The sequence below is a fragment of the Artibeus jamaicensis genome, unplaced genomic scaffold, assembly GCF_021234435.1.
Source record: "Artibeus jamaicensis isolate MK-2021 breed Jamaican fruit bat unplaced genomic scaffold, CSHL_Jam_final scaffold_1019, whole genome shotgun sequence".
Taxonomy (NCBI): domain Eukaryota; kingdom Metazoa; phylum Chordata; class Mammalia; order Chiroptera; family Phyllostomidae; genus Artibeus; species Artibeus jamaicensis.
The window spans coordinates 2,075,948-2,095,105 of NW_026522025.1; the positions used below are offsets into that span (position 1 = coordinate 2,075,948).

General features: G+C 35.1%; 1 protein-coding gene across 1 annotated transcript in view; it reads right to left on the reverse strand.

Moving 5' to 3' along the window:
- FAF1 (Fas associated factor 1) overlaps positions 1–19,158 on the reverse strand; it is a 410,524-nt gene that overhangs the window by 253,292 nt on the left and 138,074 nt on the right. The window contains exons 5-6 of the mRNA XM_053655563.1: positions 13,231–13,322; positions 5,534–5,625 (exon numbers count right to left, since the gene is read on the reverse strand). Coding sequence (XP_053511538.1) covers positions 5,534–5,625; positions 13,231–13,322 — 184 coding nt within the window. The remainder of the gene's footprint in view (positions 1–5,533; positions 5,626–13,230; positions 13,323–19,158) is intronic.

Below are 19,158 nucleotides of genomic sequence, written 5' to 3' on the forward strand. Positions count from 1 at the left end.
TTCCATGCATTTTCCAATTCTCCAATACAACACTAAAAATAAAAATTACATTTTATTTTTCTTATTAGATTATGAATTAGGTTATGTTACAAATATGATTTTTATGAATTTGCCAATTATAAAAATTCTGCAAAAAAATTAAGTCATTGTAAAGTTTAGTGCACAGCAATTTAATCTGTCTACCAAATATTCAATAATATGATTAGCTATATATAGAACTCAACAGGAAGCTGTTTTTGGACTCTATGGTTAAGATGTCAAAATTTTATTTTTATTTGGTGAAATGCAAAATGAAAATCACAAGTTAAAAGTAATTACTACCATTAGCCTTTAAGGTTCTGCATAATTTTTTAACTGTCTACTATGAAATCACACACAAAAGAGAAAAATAATCTAGTTTTATAGAAAGACATATAAAAATACTAAAATAAACACACCTAGGCTTTCTTATTATACTTTAATAAAAAATTTATTAATATAACTTTTTCATTAGCCAGGAATTTTACATGCCTCATACCCCTACCACCCAGCTAACTCTGGGCTTCATGTCTTTTGTTCCACTTTGAATTTTTCTTACTGTTCCAATACAGGAAAACAGCATCATTATAACTTGGTAACAATCTATAAAGCCAACTAGAAAAGATTACTTTAGTGCTATATGAAGACTCATTTTGCAACAAACACAGCCTTTCAGAAGCATTGTACACTCCTGCTTGCCTAGAGATTGAGCAACTGGCAATCAAACTAAAGTCAGCCACATAGATGAAGATGAAGAACATTTATTTCCATTAGCTCAGGATGACTTTTTTTTAAAAATATTTTTTAAATTTATTTTTACAGAGAGGGGAAGGGAAGGAGAAAGAGTGGGAGAGAAACATCAATGTGTGGTTGCCTTTCATGCTCCCCCTACTGGGGAACTGGAATGTGCCCTGACTGGAAACTGAACTGGCCGCGACCCCTTGCTTCACAGGCCCGTGCTCAATCCACTGAGCTACACACCAGCCAGGGCCCAGGATGACTTTTTGATAAATCCATTTAATCATGCTACTGGAAAGTAATAGATTATAACCAATAATAACTCCTATCTGCTTATAATTACATGGATTACATATTGGATGATAGTGATTACACTCAGTTAACTAACCTACAAAATAATAATCTACCTCAGTAGATAAAGAACCGTATCTATAACTCCTTGTTTAATCTCATCTGGTGTTTATGTAGACATTAATTACTATAAACAGGACTACAAATACTGCTTGGCTATTTGCAATAGCATGCAAATTCAACTTTCCACTAATACATGATCTGAACGTAAAAGATAAGGAGTAACCCAAGAAATCTTTAAAATCTTAACCTAACACAAACTATTAACAAACTACCAAATACAATTACATTAGAATTAACTTTTTCAGTTCCGTAATTTCTATTTGGTCTTCTTCCCCACACAGATTTCCTAAAACCCTTGGGATTTTCTAACTGATGAGTGATACAGGTAAGAGTAAGGAGTTTTTTGTTATTCATAACAAGCTTCTTTCATCCACACCTGAGTTTGTTAATAAAGTGACTTTTACAAAACCCCTCAGGATGGGAGTTGATTAAGAGAAGAACGAACTTTGTGATTAGATGCTATCCACATCCCTCTCCTCACTACCTGTGGGGAGAGAAAAGGGAGAAGAGGGGGGAGAAATTGAGTTAATCACTAATAGCCAGTGATTTAGTCAAACATACCTGTGTAATGAAGCCTCCATAAAAAAAACCTAGCTGAAGGGTTTTGGAGAGCTTGCAGGTTGGGGAATAGCAATTCATCCATGTGCCAAGAGGGTGACACACCATAAACTTTACAAGGACAGAAATACCTGTGCTCCAAATCCTTCTGTACCTTCTCCTATGTATCTCTTCATCTGGCTATACATTTATATCTTCTGAAATATGCTTTTTAATGAACCAGTAACAGTATGTAGAGAAAATTTCAGAGTTTGGTGAGCTGTTGTAGCAAATTGTCAAACCAAAAAGGATGTTATGTAAACCTCCAACTATAGTCAGTTGGTCAGAAACACAGGTAACAACCTAGACTTGCAATTGCTGGCTGATGTGGGGAGCAGCCTTGTGTGACTGAGCTCTGAACCTATTGGATCTGATGCTATCTTCAGGTAAAGAGTATCAGAACTTAGTTAAACTGTATAAATACAGTGGGTGTTGAAGAATTGCTCAGTGTGAAGAAGAAAAAACAAAAAACACGTATTTTGTGACCAGAAATGTTCTGTAAGTAGTGTAGTAGAAAAAAACAGATATGTTTTCCTTCCACTACATAAATAATACAGATATCTGGTAGGTGGTGGGTAGAAGTCTGACAATACTCAAGTTCAGGGATACAGGTCTCTATACCATACAAAATCACCAAGTTGTACTTAAGAAGAAAATGTGTATAAAAATTATAAAAACCTAAAACAACATAAACATAGTTCTGGAATAAGACTATACTCAAAAGAATTATAACTCTAACACTAGCATAATCATTCACTTAAGATCAGTTTGCTTTATCTAGCAATAATAATGAAATACACAATTAAACATTAAAATCATTTATTCATTCTATAAATCTACTGAATTTCACTGTGAAAACTGAAGAAAAAAAAGATCCTCTATTCCAAATAGAGAGAAAATCTTAATAAAAATTGTATAATCGAAGAAAATTACAGGTCAATATCCTTGATGAACATAATGCAAGAATTCTCAACAAAATATTATCAACTGGATTCAATAATACATTAAAAGGATTATATGCCAAAACCAAGTGGGATTCATCCCAAGGATGCAAGAATGGTTCAACATCTGGAAATCAGTCAATGGGATGCATAACATTAACAAAACAAAGGCTAAAAAACATATGATCACCTTAATAGATTAAAAAAAGGCATTTAACAAAATTCAACATCCTTTTATGATAAAAATGCTCAACATATTGCATACAGAAGGAACATATCTTAACATAATAAAGGTATTATATGGCAAAACCCACAACTAATATCATATTCAATGGTGAAAAGCTGAAAGCTTCCCCTCTAAAGACAAGATTGCCCACTATCATCACTTCTATTCAATACAGTATTGAAAGTCCTACCACAGCAATCAGAGATTTAAAAAGAGGGGGAAAAAAGGCATACAAATTGGAAAATAAGTAAAACTCTCATTATTCATAGATGACATGATACTATATGTAGAAAATCCTGAAGACTTCACCAAAAACTATTAGAACAAATAAATCAATAAAATTTCAGGCTAAAGAAATCTACTGCATTTCTCTACAGCAATAATGAACAACAATCAGAAAGAAAAATTAAGAAAACTATCCCACTTATAATTGCATCAAAGCATACATTACCAAGGAATAAATTTCACCAAAGAGGTAAAAGAGCTGAAAACTATAAGACATTGAAGAAAGAAACTAAAGAAAATACAAGTAAATAAAAGATTATACCTTGCTCACAGGTGGAAGGATTAATATTGTTAAAATGTCCTTATTGTCTAAAGAATTACACAGATCAAATGCAATCCCTGTAAAAATACCAATGGCATTCTTCTAAGAATTAGAACTAATCCTAGAATTTACATGGAACCACAAAAAGACCCAATATAGCCAAAGAAATTTTAATAGAACAAAGTAGGAGATATTACACTCCCTGGCATAAAACTATACTATAAAGTTACAATAATTAAAAACAGTATGGAACTGGTGTAAAAACAGATAAATAGGTCAATAGAATAGAATAAAGAGCCCAGAAATAAATCCTTGCTTAAATGATCAAATAGTCTACAACAAAGGTAGCAACAATATACAATGGGGTAAAGAAAGTCTCTTCAATAAGTGGTACTGGGAGAAACTGGAACAGACACATGCAAAAACCACTTATACTATAAAAAAACCCCACTGAAAATGAATTTAAGACCTGAAATCATAAAACCCCTAGAAAAAAACACAGACAGTAATCTCTTTGACATTCCTCTTAGTAATATCTTTTGCATATGTCTCCTTGGGCAAGGAAAACAAAAGAAAAAATAAACACATGGAACTACATCAAACTAAAAAGGTTTCACACAGTGAAGAGAAGCCATCAACAAAATGAAGAGCCAACCTACTGAATGGGAGAAAATATTTGCAAGTCATATATCTGATAAAAGGTAAATATTCAAAATATATAAGGAACTCACACAACTCAACACCAAAAAAAGATAAACAATATAATTTTTAAAAACAGGCACAGTACCTGAATAGACATTTGTCCAAAGAGGACATACACGTAGCTAACAGACATATGGAAAGATGCTCAATGGCACTAATTACAGAAAAATACAAATCAAAACCACAATGAGAATCTCACACTGGTCAAATGGCTATTATCAATAAATGAACAGATAACAAGTTCTGGCAAGGATATGAAGAAAGGAAAGCTTTGCACACTGTGGGTGGGACTGTAAATTAGTGAAGTACAGAAAAGAGTATGGAGGTTCATGTTTAAAATTTATTTTAAAAAATTGAAAATGATCCAGCAATTCCACTTCTGGGTATTTATTTGAAGAGAATAAAAATAATTTGAAAAGATACATGCGCTTCCATTCATTTCAGTATTACTTGTACTGGTTGTAATATGGAACCAACTTAGATGTCCATCAATAGATGAATAGATAAGGAAGATGTGATACAATACATATATACATACACACACACACGTAGGTATATATTTCAGCAATAAAAAATGCAATCTTGCCAACTACAATGACATGGATGGACCTAAAGGTTATTATGCTAAGTGAGATAAGTCATACCAAGAAAGAAAAGTACTGAATGAGTTTAATTATATGTGGCAATCTACAAAAACAAAAGAAATGAGTAAACAAAACAAAACTGAAACAGATCCACAGATATAGAGAACAGCTCATGGTTGTCAAAGAGAAAGGAACTGGGCCTATGAGAAATTCAAAACATTAACTCTATATTTGATATTTTCACCCAGTTTTTGGTAAATAAGTAAATAAACAACCAATTATCTAGCCTCAGCTGCCTTCTAGGACTTATTTTTTAACAGAACATTAATTTTGGAAAGAAATAATATCAGCAATATAAAAAAATTTTATCAGTGTCTTGCAAGCTGTATTCTGCAAACTCCAAGGAATTTTGCTTAAACATATACCTTCTTTAGCCATGGGAAAGTCTGGAATTCCACTTACTTACTTTCTTCTCTCCAACTCTAGTTCTTCCCCCTCAAACATAGAAATTACAGTTTTGACTTATTTACATAGTGGAGTTTTGCTAAAGAGTTTCTTTTGATAAGAGGTACTACCACTAAAACCAAGCAAATAAACTAGCCTAACCATAGAATTTGAAAATTTATAAAGTTTATCACTGTCAGCACATTAAAGCTTCAACAAGATTTTGATTTGATTTGACTCTGATATTTATATAAATTTTAAAGCAAAGTTATTAACGATCAAACTTTTCATTTCAGATTCACGGAAAAAGTAAACACCTTACCCAGTGTGACTAGATGATGAAGGTGGTGGCAAGTCTGGTGTAAGAACATAAAGACTGTTGTTTTTTGGCAAATGTAGCGATTTTAAGACCGTCTGAAAAAGAAAACACAAAAAGCAAATATTGACTGTGCATTTTTTCTGTTGATTGTGCATTGTTAATTTTTCCTATAGTTCTTGAAAAACTGTCAATATTACAATTTGACTTTTCATCTTTTGACTATTTCCTAAATAAAGTAATATATGAGAACTACGAAATGCAAATAACCTTATTTCTCCCATATATAAATTAGCATAAGTATGAATGTTAAAATAAAAATTCTGTGGCTCATGAAGAGATATAAATAGAGAACACAGTTAAGATATTAATATATTCACTGAACAAGTATATCCTTGCAACTAATAAGCACTTCATTCCAGCCAAAATTAGAAATGTAGGCTTTCAGACATCATCAGATGCAAAAAAAGATCAGAGAGAGCACCTCGACTTTATAGATGAGGAGCTGCAGTCTGAGAAGTAAAGCGACTTGGATGAGGTCTCTATTAAGTGTTACTTAAGTCACTCAGGTCACTTAACTCTCAACTCCTTAACTCAGTGGGTTTGGCACTGCCCCACAAAGTGAAAAGTCGCTGGTTCAATCCCGGTCAGGGCACATGGCTGGGTGGTGGGTTTGGTCCCTGACTGGGGTGCGTAGGAGAGGCAATCGATCGATCTTTCTATCTTACATCAATGTTTCTCTCCTTTTCTTTCTCTCTCCCTTCCCTCTCTCTAAAAATAAGTAAATAAAATCTTTAAAAAAACCCCAAAAACTTCTACATATCTTTTGAACTCCCAACTTGATGGTAAATACTTGTCCATGTATTGCAAACATTTTTTTGGTAGCAATAAACGATAAGAAACACATTTTACATATCATTTTATGTCTTTACATCATAACCCAGGACATACATATCTACTCAACAGATATATACTGAGTTACCTAATCTGTGTCAGAACTACTCTAAACACTGAGAATATAGCAGTGGACAGAATAGCCTAACACCCCTGATTTTAGAAGGCTTACACTTTAGTAGCAGTAACTAAAATAAGTAATCTATATAATTGAATATTGGAGAGTGATCTCTTTTTTTCTATTAAACACAAAGTAGGGAAGGAGAGGTGAAGAAAAAAAGGATGGGGAGTCATATAATTTTAAACTGGGTGATCAGGGTGGTTCTCATTTGAGCAAAGACATTAAGGTGTTGAGGAAACCATGAGAATACATAGAAAAAAATATTTCAGGCAACATCTGGGCAAAATGCCTAATAAAGAACAAGGAACCCTAACCAGGTGGCTCAGTTGGTTAGAGTCCTATCCCATACACCAAAAGGTTGAAGGTTCAATTCCCAGTCAGGACACATACCTATGTTGTGGGTTCCATCCCCTGTTGGGGTGTGTACAGGAGACAACCAACTGATGTTTCTCCCTGCCCCTTCTCTCTCTCTCAAAACCAATAAACATATCCTCAGGTGAGGATTTAAAAAAAAGAAAGAACAAGGAGACCAATGTAACTGAAACCAAATGAGCACTGGCAGGAAACAGGTCAGAGAGATTAACAGTAGCAGTAGGAGCAGGAAATGTGTTGAGCCATTTAGGCTAATGTAAGAGCTTTGACTTTTATTCTGAATAAGATGGGAAATTACTGGAGTGATATGATTGATCGTGTTTAAAAAGGGTTGCTTTGTCAGCTGCATTGAAAATGGGTGGGAAAGGTGTTGACAGGATAGCAGAGGCACACAGAGGAGGCTAATGAAATATACTAAGAGAAGGCTGATGACAGCTTACACTAGTGTGATGCAGTAAGAATAATACAAAATAGTTGAATTCTGAATGTATTTTGAAGGCAGAACCAAAAGGATTTCCTGACCAATTGGATATGTGTTATGACAGAAAGGAATTGATAATTAACTAAGAGATAATAGAATGAACAACTGGAAGGAAGGAGTTGTCCTCCACTGAAATGGGGAAGAATGCAGATGAAAAAAGATTTCCCCTTCAGACATGGGGGTTTGAAGTACATATTAGATATTCAAGAGGAAAAGATAAGTAAGCAGCTGAATATACAACCTGGAATTCAGGGAACAGATTTGGGGAGGAAAGAAACTGGAAACAACAGACACAGACAACTCTTTGGGGGAAGTTTTGTTATCAAGGGGACTAGAGAAATGAAGTGACTTTCTAAAAGCAGAGATGGGATCAAGAAAAATGGAAGAAATAACATCATGTTTGAATATTCATGGTAGTGCTCTACTAGAGGAAAATGCTGATGATGCAAAAAAGACAGGAAAGAGTGAAGGCCTTGAATAGGCCAGTGGAGATAAATAATAATATCCCAAAGCAAACATGGAGGCTTGGTCTTAGGAGACGGAACAGACCATCTAGAGCAGTGATTTTCAACCAGTGTGCTACAAGAATTTTTAAAACATGCAATACCTGACAGTTTTGTCATGGGCACTGACCTCTTTTCTCTGAAACTGTCAAATTTTAAAAAATGGCAACAGCCAACACAACAATAGCTGTCTGATATGAATGCCCTGTCTTGAACCTTACTGCATCTTGAACCTTACTGAATCTCTTGCATCTTACTGGTCACATCGCAAAAATAAGCTTGCATCTGATTCATTAATTCTTGGTACCAGAAATCCTTACATACAAGTACAGACACCTGATTTTTTAAAAAGTCACTATGGAACAAAATTGGCAGGTAATTACTATTATTTTTTATTGTTATTTGTAAATCGATCACAGTTATACTCCTTTTCTGTCAGATCAGCAAAAAATATACTTTTTGGTGTACTGCAAAATTTTAGTGATTAGTTTATGTGGGCCATGAGATGAAAAAGTTTCAAAAATCAGTGATCTACAGTAACAGGAGAAAAGGATAGTATATGTATAAGATTTGAGTAAGTAAACAGAGACCATGTTGGGAGCTTATAGAAATTCTCTTGTAATTGCCTTTATTTTTTGTCCATGAAACGAAATAAAAAATGAAGTCATCAGCTGAGAGAGAGAATAGGAGAGAGGTGTTTTAAAGGTTTGGTGAAAAGATAAGTATAAAAGTGCCATTTAGGAGAGTGTGGATAAACCTGGATAAATCATACATTATGTCTGCATAACAACATTAAGAGGCTCTCTGAATATCATGGTCATAACTTTAAAGACACATCAATCAGCATGTTTTGTTTGTCTCCAAACAGATTTATTTATGAGGCACAGAAGAAAAAATGTTGGATTTATTCAAGGTAAGGATTTTTATCAAGCAAGATCTATGAAGCAAGAGTTGAGGCTATACACAAGAAAGTGAGTATAAGACTAACTGGAATTTAACCAATTGTAAGGAAGGAAGAGAGGGCATGAAAGAGGTAATGATCATGAAATGTAGCACAAACAGTAGATTGTAAGTATAAATGGGGCTGAAGGATTGTTGGAGTTAGGAGACCAAAGGAAAAAAATGAGAGATGTTGAGAAGAAAATGGAAGCTTGAAATGGAAATTTGAGAACTATTATAAATAAATGATTAAAAGCATGGGAAGATATGGCTGATATACAGTAGAAAAAAAAAGTTCAAGGAACTAGGAGACCAAGGTGTTGAAAGAATCACTTTAAAAGATATTAAAATTTCTATGAATTAAGACAGAGAGCAATTATAAACCAGAAACCTGCAACCTTTTGGTATACAGGACAACACTCCAGCCACCTGAGTCACCAGCCAAGGCTAGATGATAGAATCTTTTTTTAATCCTCACCCAAGCACATTTTTATTGATTTTTAAAGAAGAAGGAAGGGAGAAAGAGAAACATTGATGCAAGAGACGAGAATTGATTGGTTGCCTCCCACATGTGCTCATACCAGGCATCACATGTGCCCAGACTGGGGGCGGAACCCACAATCTAGGTATGTGCCCTAAGGGGGAATCAAACCTACAATCCTTCAGTTAAGTACAATGCTCCAACAAACTGAGCCACACTGTCCAGGGCTGGTGATATTTCTTGACATGAAATTCAAAGTTGAAAGTTTTTAGGGAAAAGATAGTAATAAGGATATAAAAGTGGAAATAAGGAAAATAATGACACACAGTATGCCCCTTATCCATGGGTGACAGGTTTCCAGACCAGTGGATGTCCAAAACTGCAGAATCCTACATGTACTATATTTTCCCTATATATATGTACCTACGATAAAGTTTAATTTATAAATTAGGCATAGTAAGAGATTAAGCATAACTAGCAGTAAAATAGAACAATTATAAAAAATACTGTAATAAAGTTGTATGAATGTGGTCTCTGTCAAAATACTTTATAGTGCTCCACAGAAGAAGTTTGCTGACCCCTAATCTAGCACAGCACTAACTTAGTACCTAAATCTATCTTACTAACCCCAAATTCCTGTAAATATTTTGAAATACTCAAAATTCTGATGTATCAAGTGAACTCACATATAAGTACATATAAGCACTACATCTACCAGAAGCCATTGACAAAAAAAAAAAAAAAAAGAACCAAAAGTTAAAGATTCTAACTTTATAAGCCTGGATACTGAAATATCAACTCAATAGCTTGTGTTAAAAAATATATAATTATTTTCACCTTAAACATCTAATATTCAGAGTTAACTCACTTCTTTCCATTTCTCCCCTTTCTGTCAGGAAAAGAAAAAGGGTATAAAATATTTTATACTTAAGGCTGCTACTAGGTCCCTGAGAATAGCAACTACTACCTTAAGTGTACAAAACTTTTTTAAATTCTTAAAATATAATTCAGTCCATGCCACCGCCACTTATCCAAATAAACAAAGAAATATTCCTACCATTTAAAATTACCAGTATAAGGCACAACTATAGACTGCCAGCCAAGATGGAGGCATAGGTAGACACACTGTGCCTCCTCGCAACACCAAAAGAAGGACGACAACAATTTAAAAACAAAAAACAACCAGAGCTGACAGAAAATTGAACTACATGGAAGTCTGACAACCAAGGAGTTAAAGAAGAAACATCATCCAGACCGGTAGGAGGGGCGGAGACAGGCAGCGGGGCAGAGAGAACTCCTAGCAAAGCTGTGGTGGGGCACCAGAGCAGGCAAGGCAGCGGCTGGCAGACTGGCGAGGCAGCAGCTGGTGGAGCGGGAGGTCCCACATTCACGTGCAGATAAACTGGGAGGAACACCTGGGAAGCGAGACAGACCTCGCAACCTGGCGTCCTAACACAGGGAAATAAAGCCTCAAGCCACTGATTGAAAACACCTGTGGGGGTTCAGGCAGCAGCGGGAGAAACTCCGAGCCTCACAGGAGAGTTTGCTGGAAAGACACAAAGGGTCCTAGAATGAACACAAGCCAAGCCACCCGGGAATCAGCACCAGAAGAGCCCACTTTGCTTGTGAGTAGCAGGGGAAGTAACTGAAATCTGGCAGAGTGGAGCAAGTGTCATTGTTCTCTCTCAACCCCATATGGCGTCACAAAGCAGCAAGCTCGGTTGCCCCACCATGGTGAACACCTAAGGCTCCACCCCTCACTAGTAACAGGCATGCCCAGACCCCCCCAAAAAATGGCCCAAATGAAAGAACCAATCCAAGCTCCAGAAAAAATACAACTAAGTGAGACAAAGAAAAAGCCAACCTATCAGATGCACAGTTAAAAGCACTGGTAATCAGGATGCTCACAGAATTGGTTGAGTTTGGTCTCAAATTAGATGAAATAATGAAGGCTATGCTAAGTGAAATAAAGGAAAATGTACAGGGAACCAATAGTGATGGGAAGGAAACTAGGACTAAAATCAATGGAGTGGACCAGAAGAAAGAAAGAAACAACCAATCAGAAAAGAAGGAAGAAACAAGAATTCAAAAAAATGAGGAGAGGTTTAGGAACCTCCAGGACATCTTTAAACATTCCAACATCCAAATTATAAGGGTACCAGAAGGGGAAGAGCAAAGAGCAACAAGTGGAAAACTTATCTGAATACATAATGAAGGACAACTTCCCCAATCTGGCAAAGGAAATGGACTTCTAGGAAGCCCAGGAAGCTCTGAGAATCCCAAAGAAGGTGGACCCAAGAAAGCACACACCAAGTTACATCATAATTACATTACCCAAGATTAAAAATAAGGAGAGAATCTTAGAAGCAGCAAGAGAAAAGAAGACAGTTACCTATAAAGGAGTTCCCATTAGACTATCAGCTGATTTCTCAAAAGAGACCTTGCAGGCAAGAAGAGGCTGGAAAGAAGTATTCCAAGTCATGAAAGGCAAGGACCTACATCCAAGATTGCTCTATCCAACAAAGCTTTCATTTAGAATGGAAGGGCAGATAAAGTGCTTCTCAGATAAGGTCAAATTAAAGGAGTTTTTCATCACCAAGCCCTTATTATATGGAATGTTAAAGGAACTTATCTAAGAAAAAGGAATTAAAAAATATGAACAGCAAACTCACAGCTATTAACAACCACACCTAAAACAAAAGAAAACTAAGTAGACAGCTATATAAGGAGAGGAGCCACAGAAATGGAGATCACATGGAGGGTTAGCAACAGGGGAGTGGGACGGGAAGAGAGGAGGAAAAGGTACAGAGAATAAGTAGCATAAATGGTAGGTAGAAAATAGACAGGGGGAGGTTAAGAATAGTATAGGAAATGTAGAAGCCAAAGAACTTATATGTACAACCCATGAACATGAACTAATGGGCAGGGAATGTGGGTGGAAGGGGGTATGCAGGATGGAGGGGAATGAAGAGGGGGAAATGGGACAACTGTAATAGCATAATCAATAAAATAGATTTTAAATAATAAAAACAAAAAATAAAAAAGAAAATGCACAACTGTAAAGTTAATGGAGCTAAATAAATAAATACAAATAAAGAAATAGAATTACCAATATAAAAATTTCCCCTATTATCTTTGTTCTATAATCAATACTTGGCACCATGTACACTCTATGTATGACATCTTTCAGACCAGCAAGAAACTGTTCATTAAATTACTACCCCAGGGCACTTACTGACACCCTATGAGATTTGAGAAAAAGGTAAAACCTTCCAAAAAAGAGTGTTAAACTCCTATAGTTAGAAATACAGAAAATATGCTACATAGTGTTTTCATTTATATACTGAACTCCTTTATTTTATTTCATTTTTTTATCTTTATCTTTTTCAGAGAGGAGAGAGGAGGGAGAAAGAGGAGAGAAGCATCAATGTGTGGTTGCCTCTCATGTACCCTCCAACCAGACACCTGGCCTGCAACCCAGGCATGTTTCCTTACAGGGAATTGAACCAGCGACCCTTTGGTTCACAGTCCAGTGTTCAATCCACTGAGCCACACCAGCCAGGGCCAAAACTCCTTTAAAACTGCTGATTTGTCATAAAAATGTCTTATCTTGAAAAATATTATGTGCTAATTTCTTAAACTAGGTTATTACCAAATCTACTCCTGTCATATGTAACAGCACTAATAAAAGCCAACTTGTATATATCATTTAGTTAACTGTATAACTTAATTTTATTTCTAGGCAATTTAAGAAACTCACACTGTATGAGGCAGGTGGGTACCTGAAATATTGGGGGACCACTTTGTAAAGTACATGATAACAATATTGCTGTATACCTGAAACTATTACAGAATAATACCAAATGTGAACTGTAATTGAAAAATAAAAGTAATAAAAATAAAGAAACTCACACTGTCTTCCACATCTCCAGTCTTCCAGCCTTTCAACAGCATTTTAGACACAGGTATCTGGAGTTCATTTTCTAGAATTTGTTTAATTTCTCCTGTATAAATAAGAAGAGACCAAATATTACTAACAAAATAATGGAATCTGAGCTCCTTCTTTCTTTCTTTCTTTCTACCCTTCACAACAATATGGATGGAACTGGAGAGCATTATGCTAAGTGAAATAAGCCAGGCAGTTAAAGACAAATACCACATGATTTCACCTGTAAGTGGAATCTAATCAACAAACAACAAGCAAGCAAAATATAACTAGAGACATTGAAATAAAGAACAAACTGACAATAACCAGAGGGGAGGGGGAAGAGCGATAATCCGGGAAATAGGGGAAGTCCATCAAGGAACATGTATAAAGGACACACGGACAAAGCCAAAGGGGGGTAGGTGCAAGGGTGGGAGGTGGGGGTCCATAGTGGGGTAAAAATGAAGACAACTGTATTTGAACCACAATTTTAAAAAAGGGAAAAAATTAAAAATTCTATTATACATAGTCAAAAGTTAATTAAACTGAAAGCTTATTTTTACTAAAAAATAAAATAAATAAAATGTAATCAACATTTGTTCACATCTTGGGCTAGCATTCATATTAGACATATGGTATGCAAGTCAATGACATTGTCTGATGAGTAAATAACAAAAATTGCAACAGTCCAAACTTCAAATCTTGATCAAAAAACATGTTCCCCTTTGAAGAACTCAGGCTTCAACATTAATTATGACAAAAGATTCCACAATTAATTAATTAGGTAGTTACTTAATTACATACCTTTCTTTAAAGAAACAGATATCAGTGATTGGGGGGGTCTGAAGAGAAACAATCTATTTTAAACCAATCAATTGACAACATATATGTGCTCAGAATACGGAAGGAGTAGACACTAAAGTATAAATCCTGAGTCATCATAGTACAGGGAAAGCAGATTTTGGAATGAAGATTTAGATTAAAGTCTCATCTTGAAGAAATCAAAAGCTTGTCTGTTCTTAGTTTTTACATCTATAAAATGTGAAATAATTATGTCTACCTTCTCAAAGTCTGGGATCCAAGGATGAAAAGAAATAGCATCAATAAAAGTAGCTGAAAAACAGAGCCAATAATCTAGAACACAACGTAAATTGTGTTACCGATAAAAGCAACAGAATTTCAGAAAGAAAAAAAGAAACACGTTGTTGGATCAAACAGAGAAGGCTCTGTGAGAGAGATGAGACTTAAATCAAGCTTGCAGAAAAACTACCATATTTTCAGGACTATATGACACACCAGCCCATAAAACACACCTAGGTTTTAGAGGTGAAAATAGGAAACAAAAATTTTGAAGCAAAAAATGTGGTAAAATATTTAATAACCTGTGACCTTACTCCATGGCCTATCCCCTGCCACAGCAAGCCAGGTAAGCTACATTCAGACTATAAAATGCACCCCTGTTTTCTTCCCAAATTTGGGGGGTGTGCATCTTATATTCAGAAAAATACAGTAAGTTTAAACCAAGCTTGAAGTACAACTGGATTGTGAAGAAGAGATAAACCAAAAAACCAAAGGCAAGGATATTCTCTTTTGTAAAGACAAAAGACTGAAAGATATAAACGCAAAAATAAACATGCTGCTAATGAGCAACAGTGAGGAATCACAATTTGCCCAGTGCTCCACAAATTAGTTTTCAAAAAATCATGTCTACTTATAAATCAACCAGCTAGTTTCTGTTACTAAAGTTTATTAAACAGGTTGTTGAATCAAAATGTACAAATATTTTATACATCTTATTAGGTTAGTGTCAGTCTATAATTTTAGGTTAAAACATAATTCAATTCAAATTATAATAAATGAGTAAATACTAAAAAACTGATTGTTATATATTAAAAGAGAAAAATAATTCCACAATGATAAATAAAGTAATAGGAGGAGAGAAAAAGCTTATGTCATAGAAGTTCTATGAAAACATAGCAGGTGCCTAAGTAAGCAATGCCACAATCAAACCCTTCATGGACTTAGAGACAGTTCTCTATGTTCTTAAAGGAAATTCCTATCTGGGCACCTGGGATAGTGATTAAACATCATAAAAATAAGTATGGTTCAATATCTCAGAAACATAAAATTTATCAACTTAAGTGTTCATAACTGTCACTGTTGACAAAGGATTGTTCTGTATGCTCTTACAAGTCTTCTCACTGCTTTCCTCTTAGACACCTCCTTCACCTGATACCGCCCACTCAGACTCTAGGAGATGCTCTTAGCATCCATAGCCTAAAAGAAGTTTCTTAAAGGATAAACAAAAAAGAAGATTTTAAGTAAAAGTCCCATTACTCTTTGCAGCAAGTTTTGGTAACACATAAAACAAATGGTCTTTTGTTCCACAGGTAGAGAGAAACAGAAAACAAAACCAGAATCATGACAGCCACCAGAATTTCTCATGTTTTAAAGTCTTGTCCATTGGTCTCAATTTCTTCTTCTGCGCAGTGGGGATAACTACAGTACCAACAATTCACTGGGTTGCCGTATTAAATGATGTAAGGCATGGAAATATTTTGTATTAGTATGTGTTCAGTACATACAAGGGACTCAAAAAAATATGTTGGGTATTTTGAGTTGTACTTGATTAATACACATTGATTAAGGTAATAGCACTGTACCTGGCCAGTACAGGTTCTTAATAGACAGTAGTAACTGTACAAGGATATCCAAAACAATTTGGGGCAGTTAAGTGCTAGAATGCAGCAGATTTCAGAGCCAGTATCCATATCTGGATCTTCCTGACTCCAGAGATCCTAACATAAGACAGCACAGCCACTATGATAGCCCTATATGTTATTTGGTAAACTGTGAAGATACGTTAATGTCAACAAGAATAGTCCATTGAATTTGCAAATTATTTATCTGGTATACGATTAATATGCAAAATATATAAAAAACTCATACAACTCAATAGCAAAAACACTAAATAACCTAATTTTAAAATGGACAAAGGACCTGCACACATTTTCCTAAATATATACAAATGGTTATGATCAATGAGTTAAGAGATAACAAATGCTGAGAAGGATGTGGAGAAAAGGCAATCCTTTGTGCACTGTTGGGATTGTAAACTGGCACAGCCACTATGGAAAACACATGGAGGATTCTCAAAAAATAAAAATAGAACTACCGCATGATGTAGCAATTCCACTTCTGGGAATATATCTGAAGGAAACAAAAACACTAGGTCAAAGCACCCCCAGGCTCATAGCAGCATTATCTACAATAGCCAAAGTAACCTAAGTGTCTATCAATGGATGAATAAGAAGTGGTATATAATAATATATATGTGTGTGTATATATATACCCACACAAAGGAATATTAAAAACAGAATGAAATTCTGCCATTTGCAACAATATGAATGTACCCTGAGGGCATTAAGCTAAGTGAAAGAAGTAAATAGAGGAAGATAAATACTGTTTATCTCACTTAACATGGAACCTTAAAAATTCCATAGAAAAAGACATAAGATTTGTTGTAACCACAGCGGGAAGTGGGTGGTAAAGAAATTGGATGAAGGTGGTCAAAAGGCACAAACTTCCAGCCATAAGGTAAGTACTGGGGATATACTGTATTACACGATGACTGTAGTTACATGCTATGTGGTATATTTAAAAGCTGTTAAGAGAGTAAACCCTAAGAGTTCTCATCAAAGGAAATAAAAAAAAGCTTTCCTTTCCTTTTTGTATCTCTATGTGATGTGCATCTCTATGTGATATTAGATATTAACTACACTGATTGTGGTAAGTTCACAATATGTGTAAGTCGAGTCATTACACTGTATACCTTAAACTTCTACAAGGCTGTATAATAATATCTCAATAAAACTAGGGGAAAAGTTTTTTTTAAAGAATAGTATATTGAATCTAGTAGCATACTTTTTAAAAAACCACTGAATATGATTTACATATAATAAAATTTGCTTATAAGTTTTGACATAAACACCATTGTAACCACCACCACAATCAAAATGAAAAACAGTTCCAGTATCACAAAAAGTTTGCTCGTGCACTTTTGGAAAAAAAGCCTACCCCCCCCACACCAAGTTCTGATCTTCCTTCTCACTCTTGTTTGTCTGTTCTCTTTTATGTCTGGGTTCTTTTGCTCTGCATGTTTTTTAAGACTCATCCATGTCATTCTGTATATCAATAAACAGTTCCTTCTCATTGCTTAGCAGTTCTCCATTATAGCACCCAAGGCAGCTGAAATGGCTCCCAATGTTCCCCACCTCATGGTATTCATGACCTTTGCAATCCCCTCCCCCTTGAGCATGGGCTGTATCAAAGTACTTTTAACAAAGAGAATACAATAATGGTGATGAGGTATCACTTCTGAGGATATAAAACAATGACTTCCACCTTACTAGACTGTGATTTCCATGTTGTTAGCATATCCTCTATTGCTCTCTTACGTGCTTATTCTGATGATGCCAGCTGCCTTGCTGTGAAGTGCTCTATAGAGAGGCAAACAAAACAAGGAACTAAGGGGACGACATCCAAGAGTGAGTGAATAAATTAGGCTCCCAGTTAAACAGCCCACATGGTAATGGATCCTATGCAATCACATCAGAGATCCCCAAAGTGGATCCTTTAGTTGAGCCTTAAGACAATTCTGACAGCAGCCCATTAGAGACCAGCTAAGCCATGCCTAGATTCCTGACTTACATAAACTGTGGGTAACAAATGTTTTCTTAAAAGCACTAAGTTTTAAGTAATTTGTTACAAAAAATAACTAACACATATGGATCCAGCACAATTTATTTGTCAATTTCACCAGTTGATGAACAACTAGTTTGTTACTGTTTTTCCCTATTGTAAAGAAATAAAGCTGCAATTAACTTTATTGTATAAAACTTTTCATAAATACTGCAATATATGTGATTTCTCTTGAGTAAATACCTAAGAATGGACTTGCTAGACTGTAAATGTATGATAACTTTATTAAAAAACTGCCAAACTTTCTTTGCTATGTTCATTAATACTTTAATAAACTAATGTGTTCACATTGGATTATGGTACAATACCATCATTCTATATTATTGTTGTTGTTGCTATTATTATTATTATTAAAACAATCAAGTATACAGTAATTAAGAATTCATTTTCTTTTTTTTAATTGTTCAATTACAGTTGCCCCCAAACTTTTTTCCAAAGTGATGGCACCATATTGCATTCTACCAAAGTTTTCATTGCTCCATATCACTACCAAGAATTAGAATTTTCTGTCCTTTAATTTTAGCCATTCCAGTGGGTATGAAGCAGTTTATCATTGTGGTTTCAATTTGTATTCCCTGATGATTAATAACTAATGATACTGAGAATCTTTTCACGCACTTATTGGCTATCTGCATATCTTTTATAAAGTGCTGAATAGACGGACATGTTATGAAGGGGCCTTGCATTTTTCTTGATCTTAGGAGGGAAGTATTTTTTAGTCTTTAATTATAAAGTATCATATTAGTTATATGTTCTTTGGCAGTTTGTTTTGTCAGGCTGATAAATTTTCTATTCTTACGTTGCTGCAAGTTTAACTTAAAAACATGATATGCCTGTCTTGTTCCCTTTTCCCTAAGAGCTTTAGGGAAAGCTCTTAGTTTTTGCCCACTGAGCATGATGCTGGCTGATGCTTCTTGTATATGGCCTTTATTATGTTGAGGTATGTTCCCTCTGCTCCCACTATGTTGAGTGTTTTCTATCATAAATGGGTGCTGTATTTTATCAAATTAAAAAGCTACTGCACAGCTAAAGAAAACATCAGCAAAATGAAAAGGGAATGAACAATATGGGAAAACATATTTGCCAATGATACCTCGGACAAAGGTTGGATCTCTGAAATATATAAAGAACTCATATGACTCCATAAGAGGAGG